The 23,698-nt window shown below is 40.4% G+C and overlaps 1 protein-coding gene across 3 annotated transcripts in view; it reads left to right on the plus strand.

The window, feature by feature from the left end:
* Positions 1–6,063: 6,063 nt before the first annotated feature.
* LOC149144211 (F-box protein At1g60400-like) overlaps positions 6,064–23,698 on the plus strand; it is a 33,513-nt gene continuing 15,878 nt past the window's right edge. Inside the window, exons 1-2 of one of the 3 annotated variants that reach the window (XM_089449160.1) lie at positions 6,068–6,224; positions 7,278–7,444. In XM_089449160.1, coding sequence (XP_089305286.1) covers positions 6,164–6,224; positions 7,278–7,444 — 228 coding nt within the window. In that variant the 5' untranslated portion in view covers positions 6,068–6,163. Of the gene's footprint in view, positions 7,445–23,698 lie in introns of all 3 variants that reach the window. The other 2 variants (XM_089449161.1, XM_089449159.1) reach the window with 2 other exon arrangements.

A 23,698-nucleotide genomic window follows, 5' to 3' on the forward strand; every position in this document is an offset into this window, starting at 1 on the left:
TTCCTCCATACTCAACTCCTCCTTGGATGTATTGACCTCCATTGCGGTGATATCAATTGATTGTTGTGGTTCCTCTTTGTTTGTCAGTTCCATTTGGGTTTTCCTCTTTGGTGCAGTTGTTGATTTGGTGGGCTCTCAGCCATGATCCTGGTCCTCTCATAGTTCTGCCTCTCTTCAGGTTTCCCCTTCCTCTTGCAACACTTCAAACCTGTTCTGGATTAACCTTTTCTTTTGATGGTTGGATCCTTGATTCTACTACCCCTTTGCGTTCTTCTTTTTGTATGGAACCTCCTTAAACCCCTCATTCTTATCTTGTGGTGTGATTTGTTCCTGCGACAACTTTAACTCTTCCATGCTAGGTTGGTTCAGTGAGCATGCTTTGTATGGATGATCATACTCATGGCAACAGCGGCAACAAAATGGTATGTGCTCGTAGTCCAGGGGTTGTTGCCAAACCTCTTCCTGATATTCCAACTTCACTGACTCTAGGAGGGGTTTCAAGATATTCATAGAAACACAGATGCAAACATAGGAGGTATATCTTCCCCTTCGAGTAGAATTTGTTATTTTCACAAATCTACGGATTGAGTTACCTATACCTTCCAAAATTTCCAGATCCCAAAAATTGATTGGTAGGGCAAAGAAGCGAACCCAGACAGGAGCCGCAAGGAATTTCTCTTTGTACAAGTTGTAGCATTCCTCCCAGTATCTCATGAAGAGACCTGCGTTATGGTAGAAATAAGGACCATTTTCTAAAACCCTTTCCTTATCTTGTAGATTCGAGAAAATTATAGTAAAAACACCTCTCGCTCCTTGCTTGAGTTCTATATGGCCTTTTGGCTGCCATTTGTTGTTGGATCCATTTGATCAGGTCTTTTTCCGTTGGCCAAATGCCAATAAAATTGCATATCATTGCATGGTCTTTCATATAGCTACGATACTTCTCTATTTTATTAGTTGGTATCACAAATCAAGACTTCTCAGTTGTGTGGTAAGGCATTTCCCTTAGATTCATGGCTGCCATTGGGCTCCAAGAACAGGGCCAATGCTCTCAAGGGAACTAGGCTTCTAGTGTGGTTTACCGCTTGACTCTCCAATGGCTACACTATTGTAGGAGGGGATCTCTCCCCCCCGCTCGGGGCTCTCATCGCCCCGTTGGATTCAAGATCTGTCATATCAATGGCAGGTGATCAGGATGGTGTCTGTGTTATGGCAAGTTTAAGGAACCCTAGCAGAGCCCATCATTTCTGGTGTACCACAAAGCTATAAAAGACATGTTGCACTCTTTTTCTTGAGCTCAAATTTCACACAGAGAATAGATGATAATAATTCAGACCACATTGATTAGATGTTGTAGGCTTCAGATCTTCCTAAAGTAGCTTGGATGAAGTGACCTGAATGAGATGATTTCAAGAGCCTTCAATGACGTTTTTCAAGAGAGTAATGGTTGTTGCTTGTATTTATGCCACATACTGATTTGTACTTTTGCCTCACAAAGAAAGTATGTGACATAAACTTTGCATAGTACCTTTAAGTTGCCAACAATCGTGATCTCCAAACTACCTTTCTTTCGCCTTAGCTCTAATACCATGTTGAGAAATGAAAATGTTGGTAGATTAGGATTAATTTCTTTGTCAGGATAATTACTTGTGAATTTTTGTTGGCTTTATTAAATTTTTATGTTCTTCTTCTTCATCAAGAAATTACCAAAAGTAAAAAACATGAAGATCACAAGAGAGAAAGAACTCAAAGATGTAGGCTCCAAGCCAGGGAAAAACCCCACAAGGGGAAAAGCCAAACAATCTTCTTCTTATAGAATCAGATCAAAGCGAGATATCCAAGACCCAAGACCAAGACCGAGACTACCACAAAGAACCCAAGTCAGCCCTCCTCCAAGTCTTCTTCATCAAGTCAAAGTCAACAAAGTCAATGCTAGTCAAACATCTGAAATTTGGTCAATTCATGAAATTTCGGCTCTTGCTTTTTCAGCCTCTTGAAATTTTAGGCCTACAATACTTTAGAAAAATTCTTCATATTCTTTCTCCTTTGACCCTCTTCTTTCTCCTTTGACTTCGCTAGTTTTCCCTCTTCTCTCGGCACATAAATCAATGTAAATGAGTGAGTGAATGAATTGTCTCAAAAATGGTCTAGTTTCCCTCTATATATACAAATCAAAAAGGTTGAATAGGTGGCTCTTGGAGCCCAAGCCGATTCGTTTCCCAAGGAGGGTTGAATTAGCCTAGTGATGACATTTTTAACTCAAAAATAAATATTTTTATTTTTCATACAAGTAGTCCAAATGAGACTTTGACTCACATACATTTCCTTCACTCATGACAACTTTTTTGTTTGACTCAAATAACCCTAAATGCATGAATAACCTTCTTCGACTAATAATAACAATATTTTTTTTTTCTTCTTTTGTTTTTACATGAAATACATATTGATACAAGTACAAAGATAATTATGAAAACTGAACTTAATTACATTTTCAACACTCTCCACCTAGGTTCAAGTCTCATTAACATGACTGTATAAGGTTATCCTAAAATATGATATAATATGTACCTCTTCCTTGAATTAAGCATGAAAAGACAAATCTACCTAAAAAGCATATATATCCTTGAATTAAAGATAGATTATGGGGCAAATTGCTTCCCCATTTGTTTCTTGTATGCGGCCCTTTTCCTGCGAAGCCTCACAATAAACGCTCCTAACTTCTCGACAAACCCCTCGCTGAATAGATTATCCCAAGAGCTAGTTGCTAGAATACCTGCATAACTTTCCCTATTGTCTTCGAAGGCCTCACAATCTAGAATGAAATGCTTTTTTGTTTCCACTTTTATGGAAGAGCAAAAAATACATAGTCCTTCCTCCCACACTTCTTTTGGCCTTTTCCAGCGTCATGTTTCACAACGGAGCTGATGAGAATTAGTCCTTAATTGAACAATAAGAATTTTGGCTCTCGAAGAAATATTGGCCCCTATGTATGCTTTTTTCTAATGATTATGAGTGAGATTAAACTCTTCAATATAATACCTTTTCTTACTCCCTAGCTCCTTATCTCAAATATGCTTGTGGAACTTATCCATAACAAAAGCTTTTATCTATTTACTGTTTATGGGACACATGTTCAAGCAAATGCGCCAATCACTAAGCTATTTGTTATTTTGCCACATCCAAGTCTTCGTTCTTTTGCACAATATGTCATTAAAGACAACCTTAGGCCATTTGCCCTCTTCCATTTTCTCAATTCTTTTTAAATACCTTATGACTCGCACTATCACAATCACTTCAATATGAGCAACTCGTGTTTCACTTAACAAGATAGCATAAGGAACTGCACTTTTAATTTTGAATTTGTTTGTAATCAAATGTTTATAAATTTTTTCAATTTGTTTTCACTACATGTCAGATGTAATGCTGGCACACAGTTCACAACTGTAGAGAATCACCAGAATCACTAAAAGCCTAAAAAGAGTTAGAATGGTTTTCCAGTCCCATAACTCTGTCTCTCTACACCTATTTTGAAAAGCATAAAATGCTTTCCAACCCCCCAAAGTTCTTTTCTTTCTACAACCATCCCAACTTAGATATCTGTTGAATTCAATTCTGAGGTATTTGTAATCCGCAACTTCTTCTAGAATTTTGTCTTCAAAGTAGGACTTATGTTGGTTATGTTTTCTTTTGTTAGAAAAAACCACTACTTTCGTTTTGCTAATATTGAATTGCATCCCCACCCTTCTACAAAAATGCTCAAGGGAAAGTAAGTTCTCTTGCAAACCAACAAAAAATTTAGCAACCAGAATAAGGTCATCTGCATACAAAAGAAACCTTATAACAAACTTCCCCAAACGGATACCATCACCCCCTTGCAAATTCAACCACTCTTCAAACTTGTCGATATATAAACCAAAATGGGTAGGAGACAATGGGCAACCTTGCTTGACCCCGATATTGCTTCTAAAACTTTCAGAAATGCGTGTTAAAGTTCTAATTTTGACTTTCACCTCTTCATACAGCTTATGCACCATTGCTCTCAGATGCCTATGAACCCCAAGTTACTCCATTATGTGCCAAAGCTTATGCCTAGGAACTGTGTCAAAGGCTTTTCTACAATCAACAAAGTAACAAAATAATTCTTCATTTTTCTCCCAAACTTTTTCAATGACATGCCTTAAAGTTATACCATAATCAATTGTGGAATGCTTAGGTCTAAAAAATGCTTTCCCTTTAGCACGTTTATCTCTTTCTTTTGCCCACTTGTTGATTTTATTTTCTAGCATGCTTCCAAATAACTTTGCAAACAAGGGGTTTATCATTATGGTCCTATAATTGGAGGGATTATTGATGACACCACTCTTGAAAAAAGGTATTGCCAGAAAAGTTGTCCAATATGTGGGGAACCCCTCTTGTATGACGTTGTAGAATTTTTTGTAATGTGAGGTGCAATAATTTTTAAGCCCCACTTTAGATACTCTACTTGGAATTTAACTAAGTCTTTTGCTTTTTCAATACCCAACTTCTTGATACCCATCTCTAACTCCTGCACTATAAAGAGTTCAATATCAGTGTTGACCAAGGGGGGAGGGTCAACCTTGGGATCATGCTCATAAAGTTGTATTGCATAGTCAAACCGCTTAGAAGCTGTAATACTATTTTTAGTTTGCATCTTTATCAGTTGGAGCTCCTTCCAAAACAATTTGGGGTTATTTTTCCCAAGGAAGATTAGTTCTTCCCTCCTTGAAACAATGAAATCAACCTTTTTCTTTCTTAATATATGCTTGTAAGCTTTGAGCTTTATGTCATCTTTGCTTGACTCTTTCCACATTCTCCTTGCATTTTTGCATTCCTCGTCAAACCAAGCATTGCCCATAAAGCAATTTGTTTTAGACTTCCTATTTTTTGCTTTTTTGCACTTTGCAAGTGCGCTTTGAATTAAATGTGTTAATTCACAACTATGAAGGGCATGGACTAGGATTTCTCCTTCTCGAAGAGCCTCTCTAGCGTTATTTTGAAGGTAGTACAATTTTCTGGAGTTAAAAGAATTTTGCCCTTTGGGAGATTTTCTTGAACACTGAATTTTTTACCCTAACTGCTTCTTTCTAGTCCAAGAGAAACTTAAATAAACTGGTTTGTGATATCATTTTAAGTCCCAAAGTTGATCTCCGATCTAAACTTTCTCCATTTTCTCACACAAACCATGCAAAAAAATTACATAATCTACTACACTTGCTTCATTGTAAGTATTGCAAGTGAAATTAACAGACTTTTCCTATCTAGTCAAACCATTACAAATGACTAAATCGAAAGCCCCACATAGAGTAAGCGATTGTTCACCAAAGAGATTGCAACCCTTGTCCTATGAAATTCTTTCCCACTGATGATTACTCTCTCCTATAAGCCAAATAGGGTCACAATCTTCTTTACAACAAAGAATGCTAGTTTGCGCACTGGCAGTCCTAGCATTGAGATCACCCACTATAAGGACTTCACCTAGCTAAGAATATGTTGCAATATCTGCGTTTAGCGTTGCAAATGGATCTTTGTGTCAAACCCTATAGTTTTGTAGATTTTCGAAACTTGTGGCACAAAATAACAAGCTGCAATTTTAACGTGATTTCCCTTTTTTGATATTTTAAACCAAATGAATTGTTTATTTGAGTCTTCTTTTTCCACTTGAATGAAATGACCTTCTTTTTCCTTCACGAATACTATGATACCCTGTGTCCTTTACCATTCGTTGCTGCCTTACTCCACATCGTCATCTTCAAGTAGCCTTCAAACAAAGGTGTTTTGCACCCTTCATGCTCATGTGTTTCTATGAGACAAATTATGTCTCTATCTTCCGCAATAGGCCCTAACCCAGGGCTTGTCTCCATAAATAACCTCTCTTCCAACCAACTAAAAAAGAAATCTATTTTTTAATAAACAAAAAAACATAAAAATAAGAATAAAACATAGACACAACAAAAGCTCAAATTACATTCCCTAAGTCCACCGGAAATGTAACTTAGGTTGTGAAAACAAAACATGAACTAGGCGATTTTACCAAAATTCAAATGTTATCTGAAAGAAAGAAATTATTTTAATGACTACGAGGTTCTCCGAAACAAAACATGAACTAGAGGGTTTTACCGAAAAATTCAGAAGTTGAGTTGAAATGAACATCCAGCTTGATAGCGCTGGCTTGCAACATGTGGGAGTTGATATCTTCATCCTGTGTGAGTATTTGGAAATTAATTTGGTAATCCATCTTCTTTTTGAGAAAATCGAATGCATGTATTATCAGTAAACGACTCTGATGTTTCCTTCTGTCCTGCTGCAACTGCAACTTCATTTCTACTTTCTCTAACCTGTTCAAGTCCCCTTCATTTCTACTTCCTCTTAGGGCTTGTCAATTGCAATCATGTCGCCTACTGCAGATATACTTTCTACTCTTCCAGACCCATTGCTTGGCCTCATACTTTCTAAAATCCCAATCAGGGAAGCCGTCAGATGCTCCGTTCTGTCGAAGAGATGGAGATTCCTCTACACCCAAATTCCCCAACTCACTCTCTCTCCCATTCTTCTTCTGCCCAATATTAACCCAAATTCAGATCCATTTCCAGATCCAGACCCACTCTCTGCTGCAAGGGTGGAGAAAATAATCTCCAACCTTCTGCTGTTGCATTCGCTAGATATTGAGGGTTTTCATTTGTTCAACGACATTACCCCTCGTTACTATCTGCAGTTTACTCGTGAAAGCGTATGGCAATGGGTGAGATACGCAGCCTCTAGGAATGTCCAACACTTGACTCTCTGTGGTGACCCTTACGTTTCCTATGATTCAATCCCGCCTGCCCTTTTTTCATGCACTCGTCTCATTACACTCAGGCTCTTCAACTACTATCTTGAGCGACTTCCGTCCCATTTCTCTGGATTCAACCGTCTCATTACTTGCTCCTTCGAAGGCATGAAGTTCACAGATGAGTCTCTAGCCCACTTTATCTCTCATACCCCGTTCCTTGAGCATCTTAGCATATTCGAAGACGATGGCCTAAGGAAGCCTGTTATCTCTGCTCCCAACCTTACACATTTATCTATAGATAGCGTGTTGGAGGTTTTAACAGTGAACTGTCCGAAACTTAGAACACTGGAGATGAAGTTAGGTGGCATACGTTGTCTGAGATTAAATGGTGTGTTGTTTCACGAAGTTTCGTATATAGTCTCTGAAATTAAAATGCAGTGTGGGAGCAACGTTGCTGAATTGTGGTTGGATTTTGATTTTGGTCAAGTTTCAGTAGAGAGAGTTCTTGAGATAATGGGCGATTTCAAAACATTGAAGAAGGTCGACATCAATGACAGGTGGGGACGCCAAAACCAGATGGTTGTTCTCGTTGATAATATGCTCGAAAGGCTTCCCGGACTTGAGCGACTACGAGTGAGCAGCATGTTTTATCTGGTAAGGCCAAAACAAATGTTATTGCACTTGCAGTTTTACGCTCCTGACTATTTGCGATGGATGTTTCAATGGTTATGCTTTTTCGCTTCTGCTACTATTTGACTGGCCTAACCGCAACGTCGTGGCTTGTGCTGTGTTTACGGACAAATATAATTGTGGGAAAATCTGAGAATTGCTTTATATGGGTGTATTTATATAGCTTGCGATGCATGGTAATCTGCTATTATATGGTAATATTTAATAAATGTTTCAGGCAATAGGGAAAAAAGACAAAAATGAATGGTGTATTGTCTTAAATTATTATTTTTAAAAATGGTTTTAATTATTGTTTTTGTAAAGATAATATATAATCTAATAAAGAATATATAACACAAATATTATTGTCGTTTGCTTTTCTCACAATAGTTGAGATTAACGACATATTTTTAGAGACAATAGTTGGGATAAAGACATTCTTAGACACAATAATTGGGATTAAAGACATATTCATAAAGAATGTTTTAATCCTAACTATTCTCTCTAGGCAATAATCAAATATATTTATAGAGAACTATTTTCTCTAGACAATAAAAAATTATAGCTAAAGACAGTACAATATCATAATTGTAGCTAAAGACAGTACAATATCATTTTGTTTCTGGAGACAAATAAATATCACTATTGAAATAAATAAAATAAATAAATATAAAAAGTATTCCATAAAAAGAATAAACAATATCATTGATTAATTCATCCTAAGACACAGTGGAATCAAATCACCAACCGCTTGCTTATAAAGCAGGCAAATATTAGACAAGTGCTTTTCCATTGAGCTAACATTCTTTAAAACAATATCATTGATTAATTCATCTTAGGATACAATAGAATTAAATCACCGACTTCTTGCTTATAAAGCAGTTATAAGATAGATACTTTTCCATTAAAGTAACCCTTTAAAAAATTATGGTTAACAATATCAAGGGGCTAAACAAGTAGCCTATAGAGAGTGCGCATCTATTAGACTATGAGCCGCACCTATTATCAGACTATGAGCAACGCATACCAAAAAGAATTGAATCAACTTGTCCTCGTGCGCATCTATTAGACTATGAGCCGCACCTATCAGACTATGAGCAGACGCATACCAAAAAGAATTGAATCAACTTGTCCTCGTGGTAGTATTCAGCCAAATGCTCCAAACAAAACAACAAAGTTTTTGGTATGAAACATTGTGGGATTTTTTTAAAGCCGAGAAAGAAGCATAAAATGTCAAATGGTTAGGCCTGGTCTACCATCCAAGCATTTACTAACACATCTAACATGGGAGGTGTTGTTGTATGTGCAACAAATTATAATGAAAGCAAGATTCCCCGGCAGTACTCAGCAACTACTAGTAGTTACTTGTGTGAATATATGATGCCTACTGTAGAAAATCAAGGCTTTTTTCAGGATACAATAAATAACATGCTAATGCTGGTAGTATGGTGTCAGAAATCCATGGAACCGCAAATAATGAATACCAAGAAAATGGTTCTAGAAAATATAACCAGTCAATGGCTTTAAAAGGAAGGATGTATGTACCTACAACAAATTATGATGAGAACAAGTTTCACAAGAAGTGCTCAACAAGTTTATTCTCTAAATTTATGATGGTAAGATAGAAAGTTCAAACTTTTTGCAGGATACAGAAAATAACCATTCTAGGGCTGCTAGCATGGCTTCAAAAATTTGCGCAACTACCAAAAATCAAAACCAAAAGAACATATGAGCAGATGCATACCAAAAAGAATTGAATCAACTTGTCCTCGCAGTAGTATTTACTATTTAGCCAAATGCTCCAGGAAACAACAAAGTTTTTGGTATGAAACATTGTGGGTTTTTTTAAAGGGCAAGAAAGAAGCATAAAATGTCAAATGGTTAGGCCCGGTCTTCCATCCAAGCATTTACTAACACATCTAACATGGGAGGTGCTGTTGTATGTGGAACAAATTATAATGAAAGCAAGATTACCAAGCAGTACTCAGCAATTACTAGTAGTTACTTGTGTGAATAGATGATGCCTACTGTAGAAAATCGAGGTTTTTTTCAGGATACAAACAAAAAAACATGCTAATGCTGGTAGTATGGTGTCAGAAATTCATGGCACCAGAAATAATGAATACCAAGAAAAGGGTTCTAGAAAATATAACCAGTCAATGGCTTCAAAAGGAAGGATGTATGTACCTGCAACAAAATTTATGATGGCTAAGATAAGTTCAAACCTTTTGCGGGATACATAGAATATCCATTCTAGGGCTGCTAGCATGGTTTCAAAAATTTGCGCAACTACCAATAATCAAAACCAAAAGAACACTTCTAGAAATATGAACAACCAACACTTTCAAGAGGATGGATGTATGTTAATGATCGTGGACTAATGTGCGAGCTTTATACTCAGGAAGAGCTCTCTGAAGTCCTTAGAAATTGTTTCCTTCCAAAAAAAACTTCCTGTTTACATAGTTCTCAATGGAGGACTTGGTGAACCTATATAATGGAAATCCCTATTCTATTGTGCAAACACAGAACTGTCAAGTGAAAGTGGGCAGAACACAACTTTGATTTAGGCTCATTATGTCCAAAATTTATCTTCTTTATCTAGCCAAATGTTACCATTGGGGCATTGGTCAAGTAATGCATCTCAAAGCCATTCTTTTTCCTGCTCTGGCACATCACAAATGCAGTCAAAGCCACATATGAATGTTGGTGTCCTATATGAGTCTTTTTCAAATTCACATAAAGAGTGCTGTGCAAAAACTAATAGTAACATTTCACTGATTACTACCCTGCGGGAGAGAGAGGTTTGCATCCAAGATGCAAGTAGAGAAGCTAGTAGCCATCTGATGACATCCTTTGATGAGGCCTGATGGCATGCTTTGATGAGGGAATGGATGGTAGATTGAGTAGTCTATTCACTTTCTCACAACTCTCTAACTGGCATTCAATGGGATATATTGACAGTACATTAAGAGGTCTGTCATACCAATAAGAATTTTGGGTCCCACACTCTTGAGTTTCTACTTACAATGCCAAAAAGTGGTGGGATAAGCCTTTTAGAGATGGAAAATGACACTAATGATGTTTTTTTTGTTTTCTTAAGAAGATTTTAGCTGAAACTGTTGAAAATCCCCATGTAGAATTACATTTAGGGTGTGTAAGGATAGCCCATCAAGTTGTTTAGATGAAGAGATAATTTGTGATGGTCTTCAATTCTTAGACTTGAAGAATTGGCACTGATGTATGAAATTGAATCGAGAAAGGTGGCAAGCTATTGATAAACAGTCTACACACAAAGAGCAAATGATCAGGCATAACAGTAGAAGAATTTTCTGCATTCCACCTGAATTTGTTAGAATTGGGAATTTAGTCCATATCCAATCTTGTACCGGGCCAGCATATGTGGTTTATGCGAATAAGAAATACAATCTATGGTTCCATGCGAGAAGGAACTCTGGGCTCACTATCCACTTTGAAACAGATCTTGTAAAAGGCTCTGCAACTAACATATATTCAGATTCCTGTCCTTCATGAACAGAAGGATCCTGTAATCTCTACCTAAAATGAAAATGAGAGAAAGCGCTTCTGTGCAAGTAAGGTGAAATGATGGTAGTAAAGTGTATGTACCTGAAGGCTGAGTAGGCTGAACAGAAGAAGAAGAGAGACCTGGATGACTAGAAGAAGAGCCATGATTAACATGTGGTCTTACTAGTGTATACAAGGCTAAAGGCATGTTAACCAAAGACCAAACTGGGGTATCCAACAAAGAATCCACTATTACTAATTCTGTGACTTTGATACCTTATTCAGTGGCATAAGAATACCCTAGGGGTTATGGAACTTGAGACCTCTTTTACCTAGATATAGATCCTTAGTCAATAAACCAGACCAAGGTTTTGAGGTAGTAACTTTTGAGACACCTGTGTTCCTTGTGTGCAGGGGCTCTCCCTCTATGCCTGTGGGCAACAAAGCCTGTGGTGGGTTGGGGATTGTCTGACATCATAGACACACAAGTAGATGGACCTGCTTGCATTCCTCCCATTTCAGGGACACTCCTGATATCATCATCACTATCAATGCTGCAGCATTTTTCATGTTAGCTCAGCTAATGATCACAAAAAAGAAAGAGCAATTGCACCTTAGAAAGGGTAGGCACTAGAATGGTTCGTCAATTTTTAGTGTTTACATGTCTGTGTACAGAATTGTATGTTGAATCTAAACAGTACATTCTGCATAATGGGCACTGGAAAAACCCAGGTATAAGATGAATCTCCTCCAGCTTACATAGTTATACAAAGTGTGTTTGGAGATTACATGAAAACATATCAAATATTAAAATACTTGAGATATTTAGCCTTAATCTACTCAAATAGTGAAATATTCCAGGTTCAGCTATGCAACCTGTCTTACAGACATCACCTGTTGATTATGTTGAAGTATCTTCTGAATTTGCTATCCACAGAGATATTTCCTCAACAAAGAGTAATCCATCAAAAGGATTTTACAATGTCATATTTTTACGTAGTCTAGTCCCAGAGAAGGCATTTGTACCTGTAAAAGGATGAACTCTGTAAGGAGACTCTACACCTTCACCTTGGACTTTAAACAAAAATCCACCCATGCTGGTTTGCAAAACGAGATGCCCTGTAGCCAAATCCAACATCCTTGGTAAGGAAACAAATGTAATTGAAACCATCTTCTGAGGGCTACTACCATCTCTTCAAAACTGTAGGCATAAAATTGTGAATTTGCACTAAATGGCTTGAAGACATGAAAAACAGTATCATGCAGTTATTCATCACTGTCAAGAATGAAACTGAAGGGGAAAATTAAGACTGAGGCCCCCAATCCATAAAGGATGGGTTGATTTGCACGTTGGGAGATGAATATCTTTCATAAGGTGCAGGTTGAATCTGTTCCAAATTCTCATTCTTAATAGATGAGATTTTGATTTCAATGGTATGCTGGTGAAGGAAAGCATGAAACTGTAGTCCTGCCGTCTATTAGTCTAAATGTGACATTCTTTGTCGATTTGACTTGTTCTTGCACCATATTCTCATTGGAGTCCATGACTTGTCCCGATTTTAGTTTATTTACCCTGTTTCTAGTGGCATCCTCCTAGGAATATCTCTCATTCTTTTCATTTTAAGCCTTTGAAACCAGCCAGTGTGCATGGAAAACACAAAGCTCGAGAATCACTACATATATGCTTACCCTTTGCTGAAAGTTGTTGTATATCATTATATTATCCCTGTTTTATCATCTAAACTAGGATTAGCTCTAGCCTTGATATGATCTCCACATGCGTTAAACTCTATATAGTCCTGCACAGTATTTTGCCTGGAGAGTAACTAACCTGCAGGCTGCACATTATTTTGCCTAGAGAGAAAGTAACCTATGACAAACTAACCTCTGACAGGGTGAGGTATGCAAAAGAATAGTGTAGGTTCCAGAGCAAGTAGGAGCAAGTATGCTATGCAATGTTGTTAATTTTTGGTATGTTCTATGCTTAGAGCAATTTACTTCAATTTTTCATATTAGCTCAATAACAATATTCAGATTAGCAATCACATCAGCATGATAGTAAAGTGCAGATAGAACATAAACATAAACAGCAGAAGACAAGCCAAGACAAGAGGACACAAGATGTGGCACCAGCCAGGGACAAACCCCAATGCGGGGAAACCCTTGATCAATTCTTCTTATATTCTTCAATAATTCAGCAGAGAGAGAGATAGTACAAATATACAAAACTGATAATTAATGCCAGCAGCAGATAAGACCTTCAACAGAAAGCTCAATGTATTTTCCTTGCTGTTTGGAAGATGGCAGCAACAGACTGCTGCAATCATGATTCAATCTAGTCAACACATTGACCCAACACTCCTTCACAAAGTGCTGCTGTCCACCATTGTTTGCTTGCTGCTTCTGCAAGTCTGGTTAGGGCAGAAGAAGAAACCCCTTTAACTTTTCACGCTGTCTGTCAACTAAGCCCTTCAAGGGCTGCAGTCCACCTAGGAGAGTCTCTCCTAATCCACGCTGCTTCCTGTGATCGATGTATACTGCAATGTTGCCTTGGGACAACCTTAGCTGCTTGCTATGGCTTGCAGCCTAGCAAAACAGCTAGCTGTAGCTTCAGATTCTAAATGAATCCTTAACTCATGCCTAGTCATAACCATTGTCACCTACATCAATTCATGTCTCGTTCAAGCTACGGATCAGACCCTCCTTGGCTGCGGATAGACCACTTTTGGACAGCGTCTAAAATCCTCTTGTCTGCGGCTAGGTGACCTTGCTTTTGCTGCGGATAAAGGCTATACTTTACAGTGTATGGGAGCTTCTCTTAACAGCATATTATGGCTCCCTTTGAACAGCGTATTAAGGGTCTTCAAGGACTGTGTAATAGCTGCGTTTGAAACCTCCCTTCTCTGTGGAATTGGGTCTCTTCTAGACTGCACATGGGAGCGAACCCTATGACTGTGGCTATGGCTTCCACTGACTGCGGTTAGGGCACATTAAGACAGCAAATTGAACCTCTTCTTTCTGCATATAAAACCCTCCTTAAACTACAGCTAGGACACCCTTAAATGCTGCGGATATGGTGCTTTCTTAACTGTAAGTAGGGCTTCTTTATGACAACGTTTAGGGCTTCTGTCGGCAGCATATAAGTCCTCCTTTGACTGCATCCTAGTCTCTTTCAGAATTACGTATTAGGGCAAATTGTGACTGCGGATTAGGGCATGGCAGATCCCCTTCAACTGTGTCTAGATGATCCTCCCTTGACTGCGGCCAGACTGCTGCTAGGGCTTCTACCTTTTCGAACTGCGGCTAGGGATAGATCTCTAGGACAGCGTACTCTCTTAGAGACTTCTCCTTCCACCAAAACCCAAACAAGTGGAGAGAGAGAGAGAGACTACAAGAGATGTGTGTGTAAAATGACTTGCAAGCCACCTTTATTATAATAAAACGTTGCGGATAATTTGGGGTAATTTGGTTGCTGGCCGACCTTGACGAATTGTCACATAACACAAATAAATTCATATCTCTATGAATACATGTCGGAATCGGATGATCTTTAGATCAATCCTACACCTCTCGATGAGAGGAATCCAAGAAAAATATCAGCTGCCATAAATAAGATGACCCACATGGAGTTTGGCCCTAGTTGCCAATTTTAACACTCCTCAACTAGGGAGAACTCCATTTGCTAATCCATTTGCCAGTCTGTACTATCTCTGTCATCAATGCAGTGACCTGCACTGCCCTGCTTTGCTCTGCTCTACTGAACCATGAAGAAGAAGAAGTGATCGAGAATGTATCATACCATTCTCTACTGACCTGAAGTCAATCCCATATAAAGAGAGTGTTTCATACCACTCTTACTGATCCAAAATCAATTCCAAATAAAGAGAGTATCTCATACCACTATTACTGATCTGAAATCAATTCCAATTGATCCGAGATCAATATCATCCTACCATAGGGAGTATCATAGTACATGATGCGTCCATCGGTAGTGCTATGGTCCCTATCCTCATTTCCCTACTCATTGGCCAGATGTGAGGTACTTCCCATGAATCCCAGACTGCATGGGTAGGATGTCTCAGCAGGAGAAGGATGGACACTCATCTTGCCTACATGTCACCATGGGGTATCCCAAGGGAAGGCTGAACCAATCACCATGTACACAACAAATCACTAGGGGAAGGCTGAACAACTCACCATATGATTGTGTCTTAGCAGGAGAAGGATGAACCACTCATCCTGCCTACATAGCAAACCACTAGGGGAAGGCTGAACCACTCACCCTATGGTTGCTCATCGCTCCAAGAAGTACCCATGCCGCCTAGAGCTCCCAGAGTTTGTGATATCATACATGACCCTCAGGAGACGGTCTCTCCACGACTCCTAGTCGTTCTCAGAAAGTCAAGAATTTGATCTTTCCCAGGGGTTTCATTTGAATATCGGTGACCTGCACATCAGTCCCAATGCAAAGGAGTCTTATTGATCCTCGATGTAACATATCCCAGATAAAGTGGTACCTGATGTCTATGTGCTTGGAGTGATCATAAAATACGAGATTCTCTGACAATCGAATCCCACTCTGGATTTCACAGAGGATCACATGTCCAAACAACTCACTGAAGATCTTCCTCAACTAGACAACTTTGCAGGAGACCATACTGGCAGCTATGAATTCGGCCTCAGTGGTGCTCAAAGCAACCGACTTTTGCTTTCTGCTCATTGAAGCAAAACCCAAAGAGAAGTAGCACTCAGAAGTGCTCTTGTGATCCATCACTCTTCCTGCCCAATCAGTATCAGAATAACAATGCAGCCTCACAGCTCCGACAATGTATCTCAATCCATGAGTGATTGTGCCCCAAAGATATCTCAGAAGATTCTTGGCACCAATCCAATGCGAGTGATGAGGCTCAACCATATGTTGGCTCAACATGCTAACTGCAAAGCATATATCCGAATGGGAGTTCACCAAGAACATCAATGCTATTATGAGTTTATGAAACTCAGAGGCATTTCCCAAATCAGGTCCGACAACACTACCGCATAACTTCTTAAAGTTAAGCTCCATCGGAGTAGTCACGGGCTTGCAGTCCACCATTCCAAATTTGGAATCCAACTCCCTCTTACTTTTGCAAATGAGAGGGCCTGTACCTGTCAGAAAGAGGTCATCCATATAAAGTACCAGTCTGAGAGGTCTATCATCCACAACCTTCAAATGGATCGGCTTCACTCCTAGTGAATCTCAGCTTCATCAGATAGCTATCAATCCTCTCATACCAAGCCCGGGGTGCTTGCTTCAAGCCATAGAGGGCTTTCTTCCACCTGCATACATGAGATTGTCGATCATGAATCTCAAACCCCTAGGGTTGTTCCACCTCCGTGGTCTTGCTATTACATGAGGGGAATGGTCCCCTTGTAAGTTTCCTTCGGTACATCTCGGACATGTACCTTCATGCTCTTCTTTGAATTTAGGCATCCCTATCACCATTTGTCTTACATCGGGTAGGGCCTTATATTGAAGATGGGCAAACCTTCGGTGCCATAGAAGAGATGTGTCACACGACATGGTCCCCAATGGACTTCCTGCAACTTGATACAAATTTCCAATCTTGAACCCAAGAGTAAAATCATCTTTAAATTTCTTTTTCCAAACACTTACCTTTCCATCAATGAATGCCACCTTGTAACCTTTGACTTCCATTGCCGAAATGGACACCAGGTTCTTCTTGATATTAGGTACATATAGAACTTCTTGAAAATGAATCGAGTTACCCTGATCTAATTGAAGAGTAACATTCCCTACACCTTTTACGGGATAGGTGGCATCGTCTCCAAGAATAATCTCCAAGTTTGTCTCCTTCTCTATCAAATTAGAGAGAGCCTCCTTGTATCCGGTGAACTTGTGAAGTGCCTTGAAGCACCACTATCAATAAGCCAATTTCCTAAAGTGTCCGGAGGAGAGGTAGTGGAGAGAGCCGATATAAGATAATACTCCTTTTGCTTATCAGAAACAACATTTGATTCTTCATACTTGGAGTTCCTTGCTTTCTTGGAGGGTTGACCATTTCCTTGATGTCCCGCATTCCTTTTTCCTTTGCCATTGTATCTATCATTCCTTCGATTATTGATGTTGCCCCTGGAATGATTGTGATCATCATCATGTGACGTGTCCTTTCTATTTGGACACTCCCTTGCATAGTGGCCAAACTTATTGCAAGCAAAGCATCTGCCTTCCCTTCCACCCTTAGATTCAGGCTTTCCATTGAAATGACCTTTAGGCCCTGCATTATTTCTCCTTTTGGCGTGAGTGGAGAAAGCAGTAGGATTGCCTCTATTAGAAGGCATTTCTTGCTCCACCATCCTGGTTTCTTCTTGAATGCATCTTGACATCAATTCTTCAAACCGTGGAATTTGATCATCATTGAGAATAGTGGTTCTAAATATATACCACTCGGGGTGGGAGTTCTCCAAGAATAGTGATAGTAAGTTCCCTATTAGATATGATTTCTCCAATCGATAGGAGATCATTCTTGATCTCAGTGATCCTTAAAAAGTAGGATTGAATATCCTCGGCCTTGCCCTTCTTAATATCCTTTCAGCTTATTTTGAGAAATAAAATTTGATTTGCGTCACTAACCTTGAACATGCTTACCAATCTGTCGTAGATCTCCTTGGAGGTGTTTAGATCAGAGATGTAGGCCACCAGATGCTTGTCAATGCAATCTCTGATAATCTTCTTGGCTTTGACCTCACCCTTAGTGTACTTGTTCTTTGTAGCAGCTAGTGCATTTGATGGAGGCTTAGGTATTTTACCCTTCACATAATCCAACACTTCTTGCTCTTCCAATGTTAGATCCAGAGACATCTTCCATCCGTGATAGTCAGACTTTTCACGGAGCTTATCTTCAGCTGGGAAGTGGGATGAGGAACCCATTGAGCCTTTGACCTTGTCCAACTGTCTTCGGTGATTGCTCTTTCACTCTTTCTTGGGCTTTGTCTTCACCTCAGCTCTGATACCATGTTAATTTTTGGTATGTTCTATGCTTAGAGCAATTTACTTCAATTTTTCATATTAGCTCAATAACAATACTCAGATTAGCAATCACATCAGCATGATAGTAAAGTGCAGATAGAACATAAACATAAACAACAGAAGACAAGCCAAGACAAGAGGACACAAGATGTGGCACCAGCGAGGGACAAACCCTAATGTGGGGAAACCCTTGATCAATTCTTCTTATATTTTTCAATAGTTCAACAAAGAGAGAGATAGTACAAATATACAAGACTGAAAATTAATGACAGCAGTAGATAAGACCTTCAACAAAAAGCTTAATGTATTTTCCTTGCTGTTTGGAAGATGGCAGCAACAGACCGCTGCATTATTATTCAATCTGGTCAACACATTGACCCAACACTCCTTCACAAAGTGCCGCTGTCCACCATTGTTTTCTTGCTGCTTTTGCAAGTCTGGTTAGGGCAGAAGAAGAAACCCCTTTAACTTTTCAAGTTGTCTGTCAACTAAGCCCTTCAAGGGCTACAATCCACCTAGGAGAGTCTCTCCTAATCCGCGCTGCTTCCTGTGATCAATGTATACTGCAATGCTGCCTTGGGACAACCTTAGCTGCTTGCTATGGCTTGGAGCCTAGCAAAGTAGCTAGTTGTAGCTTCAGATTCTAAATGAATCCTTAACTCATGCCTAATCATAACCTTTTTCACCTACAGCAATTCATGCCTCCTTCAAGCTACGGATCAGACCCTCCTTGGCTGTGGATAGATCACTTTTGGACAATGTCTAAAATCCTCTTGTCTGCAGCTAGGTGACCTTGCTTTTGCTGCGGATAAGGGCTATACTTTACAGCATATGGTAGCTTCTCTTAATAGCATATTATGGCTCCCTTTGAAAAACATATTAAGGGCCTTCAAGGACTGTGTAATAGCTGCGTTTGACACCTCCTTTCTCTGCGGAATTGATTCTCTTCTAGACTGCGTATGGGAGCCAACCCTATGACTCCGACTAGGGCTTCCACTGACTGTGGTTAGGGCACATTAAGACAACGAATTGAACCTCTTCTTGCTACATATAAAACCCTCCTTAACTGCGGCTAGGACACCCTGAAATGTTGCGGATATTGTGCTTTCTTAACTGTAAGTAGGGCTTCTTTATGAAGCATTTAGGGCTTCTATAGGCAGCATACAAGTCCTCCTTTGACTGCGTCCTAGTCTCTTTCAAAATTGTTGATTAGGGCAGATTGTGACTGCGGATTAGGGCATGGAAGATCCCCTTCAACTGCGTTTAGATGATCCTCCCTTGACTGCGGCCAGACTGCTGCTAGGGATAGATCTCCTCTAGGACAGTGTACTCTCTTAGAGACTTCTCCTTCCACCAAAACCCAAACAAGTGGAGAGAGAGGGACCACAAGAGATTGTGTGTAAAATGACTTGCAAGTCACCTCTATTTATAATAAAACGTTGAGGATAAGTTGGGGTACTTTGGGTGTTGGCCGACCTTGATGAATTGTCACATAACACAAATAAATTCATATCTCCATGAATACATGTCGGAATCGGATGATCTTTAGATCAATCCTACGCCTCTCGATGAGAGGAATCCAAGAAAAATATCAGCTGCCATAACTAAGATGACCCACATGGAGTTTAGCCCTAGTTGCTAATTTTAACAAATGTAATATACATGGACAGGATAAACTGGTAAATACTAAATATTTAATGTTAACAAATTAATGCTAGCATTACTTTGTTTGGAGTGTTCCTGCTTGCTTGGCAGGACGAATTCTGTTCCTAGGTGTGACCTCCCTGCTCTAGGCGTGCCTTGAATGGGACCAATGGGATGGGAAGGGAAGAGGTGACATTCAGAAAGCAAGGGCCTGGCACTTTTGATTCTCACTTCCCTTATTATTTACCTATTATAAGGGGCAAGTTGGCAAGCAGGGGTATCCTCTGGGGCTTACTATTGCTATGCCTTATAGATAGTAGGGCTTTCTCTAATTGTCGGAAGGTTTCGAGGGATGACATGTGAGGCTAATTTATTCAGTATACTTGTGATTTGGGCTTTTATTATTTGGTCTCTCCAACAAAAGGGATTTCTTCAAGGGATGTCTTCATGATTTAGGAATGCAAGTGCTTCCTATACCTGTCATTTTGTCATATCTTCTTTTATTGCTTTGGCATTGTTCTATAATAATCTTATTATTATTTCTCCCAAAGTGTCTTTCTTGTTATCCTTTCTCTATTTTTGGAAGTTTTAACATTTTACAGCACAGTCATCATTGCCATGATGTAGTAGAGCACACAATTCATATCACACACGCAGATGAACCATCAAGCTTTCAACAGTAATTGCCACGCCCCTACACCTGCAGTAGTCTTCCAACCGCTTGTAGCAAGGTGCGGCACCACCGAACGCTTTCTTTTCACCAATACTAACATTCGTGGACTACGCCTACTTCCACATTAACATTACTTAGCTTGTGTTTCGCAACCAAGTAAACATGCAATTATCCTTTATACTTAATGAAGCCCATACTCATTCATTATCATCATGCAATTATAACAAGAACATCAACAATTGCAACAAGTATAAAGGGGAGGGGCAACTCCCCGTAATGTGAGTCTGCCCGACAATATATTATATCAGTTTTCCAATAATACAATCATCAAGTATACTTGGCAAAACTCCAAGTCTATACTTAGTCAAATTTACAACCGAGGCATAGAACTGCCTTTACAACACTTGTGCCAATCTTGCACGGTAGGAGGGTGCTCACCCGAGACACCTAGAACTCCTCCTCAAGCCCTGCACAAATCTGCACGTTCATCACCCAACATACGGCACACCTTGCCAACCATCAACCAAGAAGTAAACCTGCGCAATCTCCAAGCTATGTGCATGAGCTATGCGCATTCTCCAACCAAAACTGTGCACTTGTTCTTGTCCCTTGCGAAGATGTGTGAGTGAATGCGTTGATGCCTTATGAGCTCCAACGCTCATATACTTATATGCATTTTAGTGTGGGTTACATGTGGGTGGTAGCCCCTTGGCCGACCCCCAAAACAATCATAACGCACCCCTAAAACGCCCTCCATGTGTCGGCCTTGCCCTCACGCAAGTCCTCTCCAAATCGTAGTATAAACGCTCCACTTGTTCCACGCATTTCCCAAGTGTCATAAGTCGCTCATGGTTTCGTCGCATTTCTTCCGCACATTGTCGCACGCCCGTCGTGTGCCCGCGCGCCCGTGCGCCCGCCCGCACCCTCGTGCACGACGACTTCGCCCGTCGCACAATCGCCCGGAGGCCTTACATCCTCCTCCACCTAAAATATTTGTCGTCCTCGACAACATACCATCCCAGTAGCCATCCACCAAGATCATCACTCATCCATGATGTCGACCTCTCCACATAAGGCAAACATCCCTGCAACATATGTAGAACCTCATCTTCATCATGCCTTGACTTAGTGACCAACTGCCACCAAGCTCATCATACCAAGGTATGTACCTCAACGGTATGCTCTCCATCAGATATCATCTTGATCCATGATCATCGACCCCTTTGCCACAATCTCCACCGCAACATCTTGTGTCGACCTCATCATGTGTCCCCATGTGAACCTCTGCCATGATACTCCAGCACGATGCCAACACATCTTTGTACACTTCCGGACCCCATGTCTGAACTAGTTGGGTAGCTAATCCAACCATCACGCTCAATCCATGAGAGTGAACATCCTCATGCCATCACCAGCTGTTCCTCAACATCTGCCACATCCTTGACTCATCAAGAATCTACCTCCATACTCCATGCTCAGGTCCATGGAAACTCCATCCATCTCATCTGCAACATGTCATGATGCTTGATGCCAAGCCATCCCTGCACCATCAATCATACCTGCTCAAACATGTTTTAAGGACTCACTGCCATGAGCAGCTAACAATGAGCCGCATCTTCTTCACCCATCTAAGAAGATGTAGAGGGAGTAGAGCCTGAAGGCTCTCCCTCACTAATCAACTCAATCCATTTATCAGGATCCTCAATCTCCATCCTTTGTAGATAAGCAACCCGGTCTTCCCTCTGGACATCCGGCCTCACATATACCTCATCATCATCATCATCATCATCATCCACCAACTCTAGCCTTCTTGTCAAATCCAAGATGCTATCTGAAAGTGTCTTGATGACCAATGACTGCTCCACAAGCTTTGTCTCAATAGTAGACAACCGCTTGTTCACCTTCTCCTTATCCTCCATTTGCATCAAATCCTCTAAGTCCACCATGTATGAAGTCCCCAAAAGTCACAACAACATCATGTCATCATGAGCTCCATAAACCATCCCCAACCAACATCCAACAAGCATACAAGCCTCGGCCCAAAGGTCTTTGCAAGATGCCTCAGCTCTCCATGTAGTAGGAATGCTCCATATCTCCAACCTGATGTCCATGACTATGTTGCCCATGTAGTCCAACCAAGTAGACTCATCACAACATTCGGTCATCCTCATCCAAGCTGCAATCTTCGGTCTAGTGAACTCGGTCACCCAACCATCTCATCAAACCTTCACGAGCAAACCTTGCTCTGATACCACTTGTCACGCCCCTACACCTGCGGTAGTCTTCCAACCGCTTGTAGCAAGGTGCGGCACCACCGAACACTTTCTTTTCACCAATACTAACATTCGTGGACTACGCCTACTTCCACATTAACATTACTTAGCTTGTGTTTCGCAACCAAGTAAACATGCAATTATCCTTTATACTTAATGAAGCCCATACTCATTCATTATCATCATGCAATTATAACAAGAACATCAACAATTGCAACAAGTATAAAGGGGAGGGGCAACTCCCCGTAATGTGAGTCTGCCCGACAATATATTATATCAGTTTTCCAATAATACAATCATCAAGTATACTTGGCAAAACTCCAAGTCTATACTTAGTCAAATTTACAACCGAGGCATAGAACTGCCTTTACAACACTTGTGCCAATCTTGCACGGTAGGAGGGTGCTCACCCGAGACACCTAGAACTCCTCCTCAAGCCCTGCACAAATCTGCACGTTCATCACCCAACATACGGCACACCTTGCCAACCATCAACCAAGAAGTAAACCTACGCAATCTCCAAGCTATGCGCATTCTCCAACCAAAACTGCGCACTTGTTCTTGTCCCTTGCGAAGATGTGTGAGTGAATGCGTTGATGCCTTATGAGCTCCAACGCTCATATACTTATATGCATTTTAGTGTGGGTTACATGTGGGTGGTAGCCCCTTGGCCGACCCCCAAAACAATCATAACGCACCCCTAAAACGCCCTCCATGTGTCGGCCTTGCCCTCACGCAAGTCCTCTCCAAATCGTAGTATAAACGCTCCACTTGTTCCACGCATTTCCCAAGTGTCGTAAGTCGCTCACGGTTTCGTCGCACTTATCATCGCATTTCTTCCGCACATTGTCGCACACCCGTTTGTCGCGCGCCCGTGCGCCTGCCCACGCCCTCGTGCACGGCGACTTCGCCCGGCGCCCGTTGCACAATCGCCCGGAGGCCTTACAATAATGATTGTGGAAATACAAAGAACATTTGACACTATTCCATGCATTAATTGGATAAATCATCTACATGACTTATCAAGCCAAAAGAACAGCTAGGTTTAAAGCCAATATGTTCACTAACATGAAAATTTTCAAGCTCACAGACTTTGC

Source organism: Pinus tabuliformis, chromosome X (genome assembly GCF_031772625.1).
Source record: "Pinus tabuliformis cultivar Carrire ecotype Pingquan chromosome X, CPIR1, whole genome shotgun sequence".
NCBI lineage: Eukaryota > Viridiplantae > Streptophyta > Pinopsida > Pinales > Pinaceae > Pinus > Pinus tabuliformis.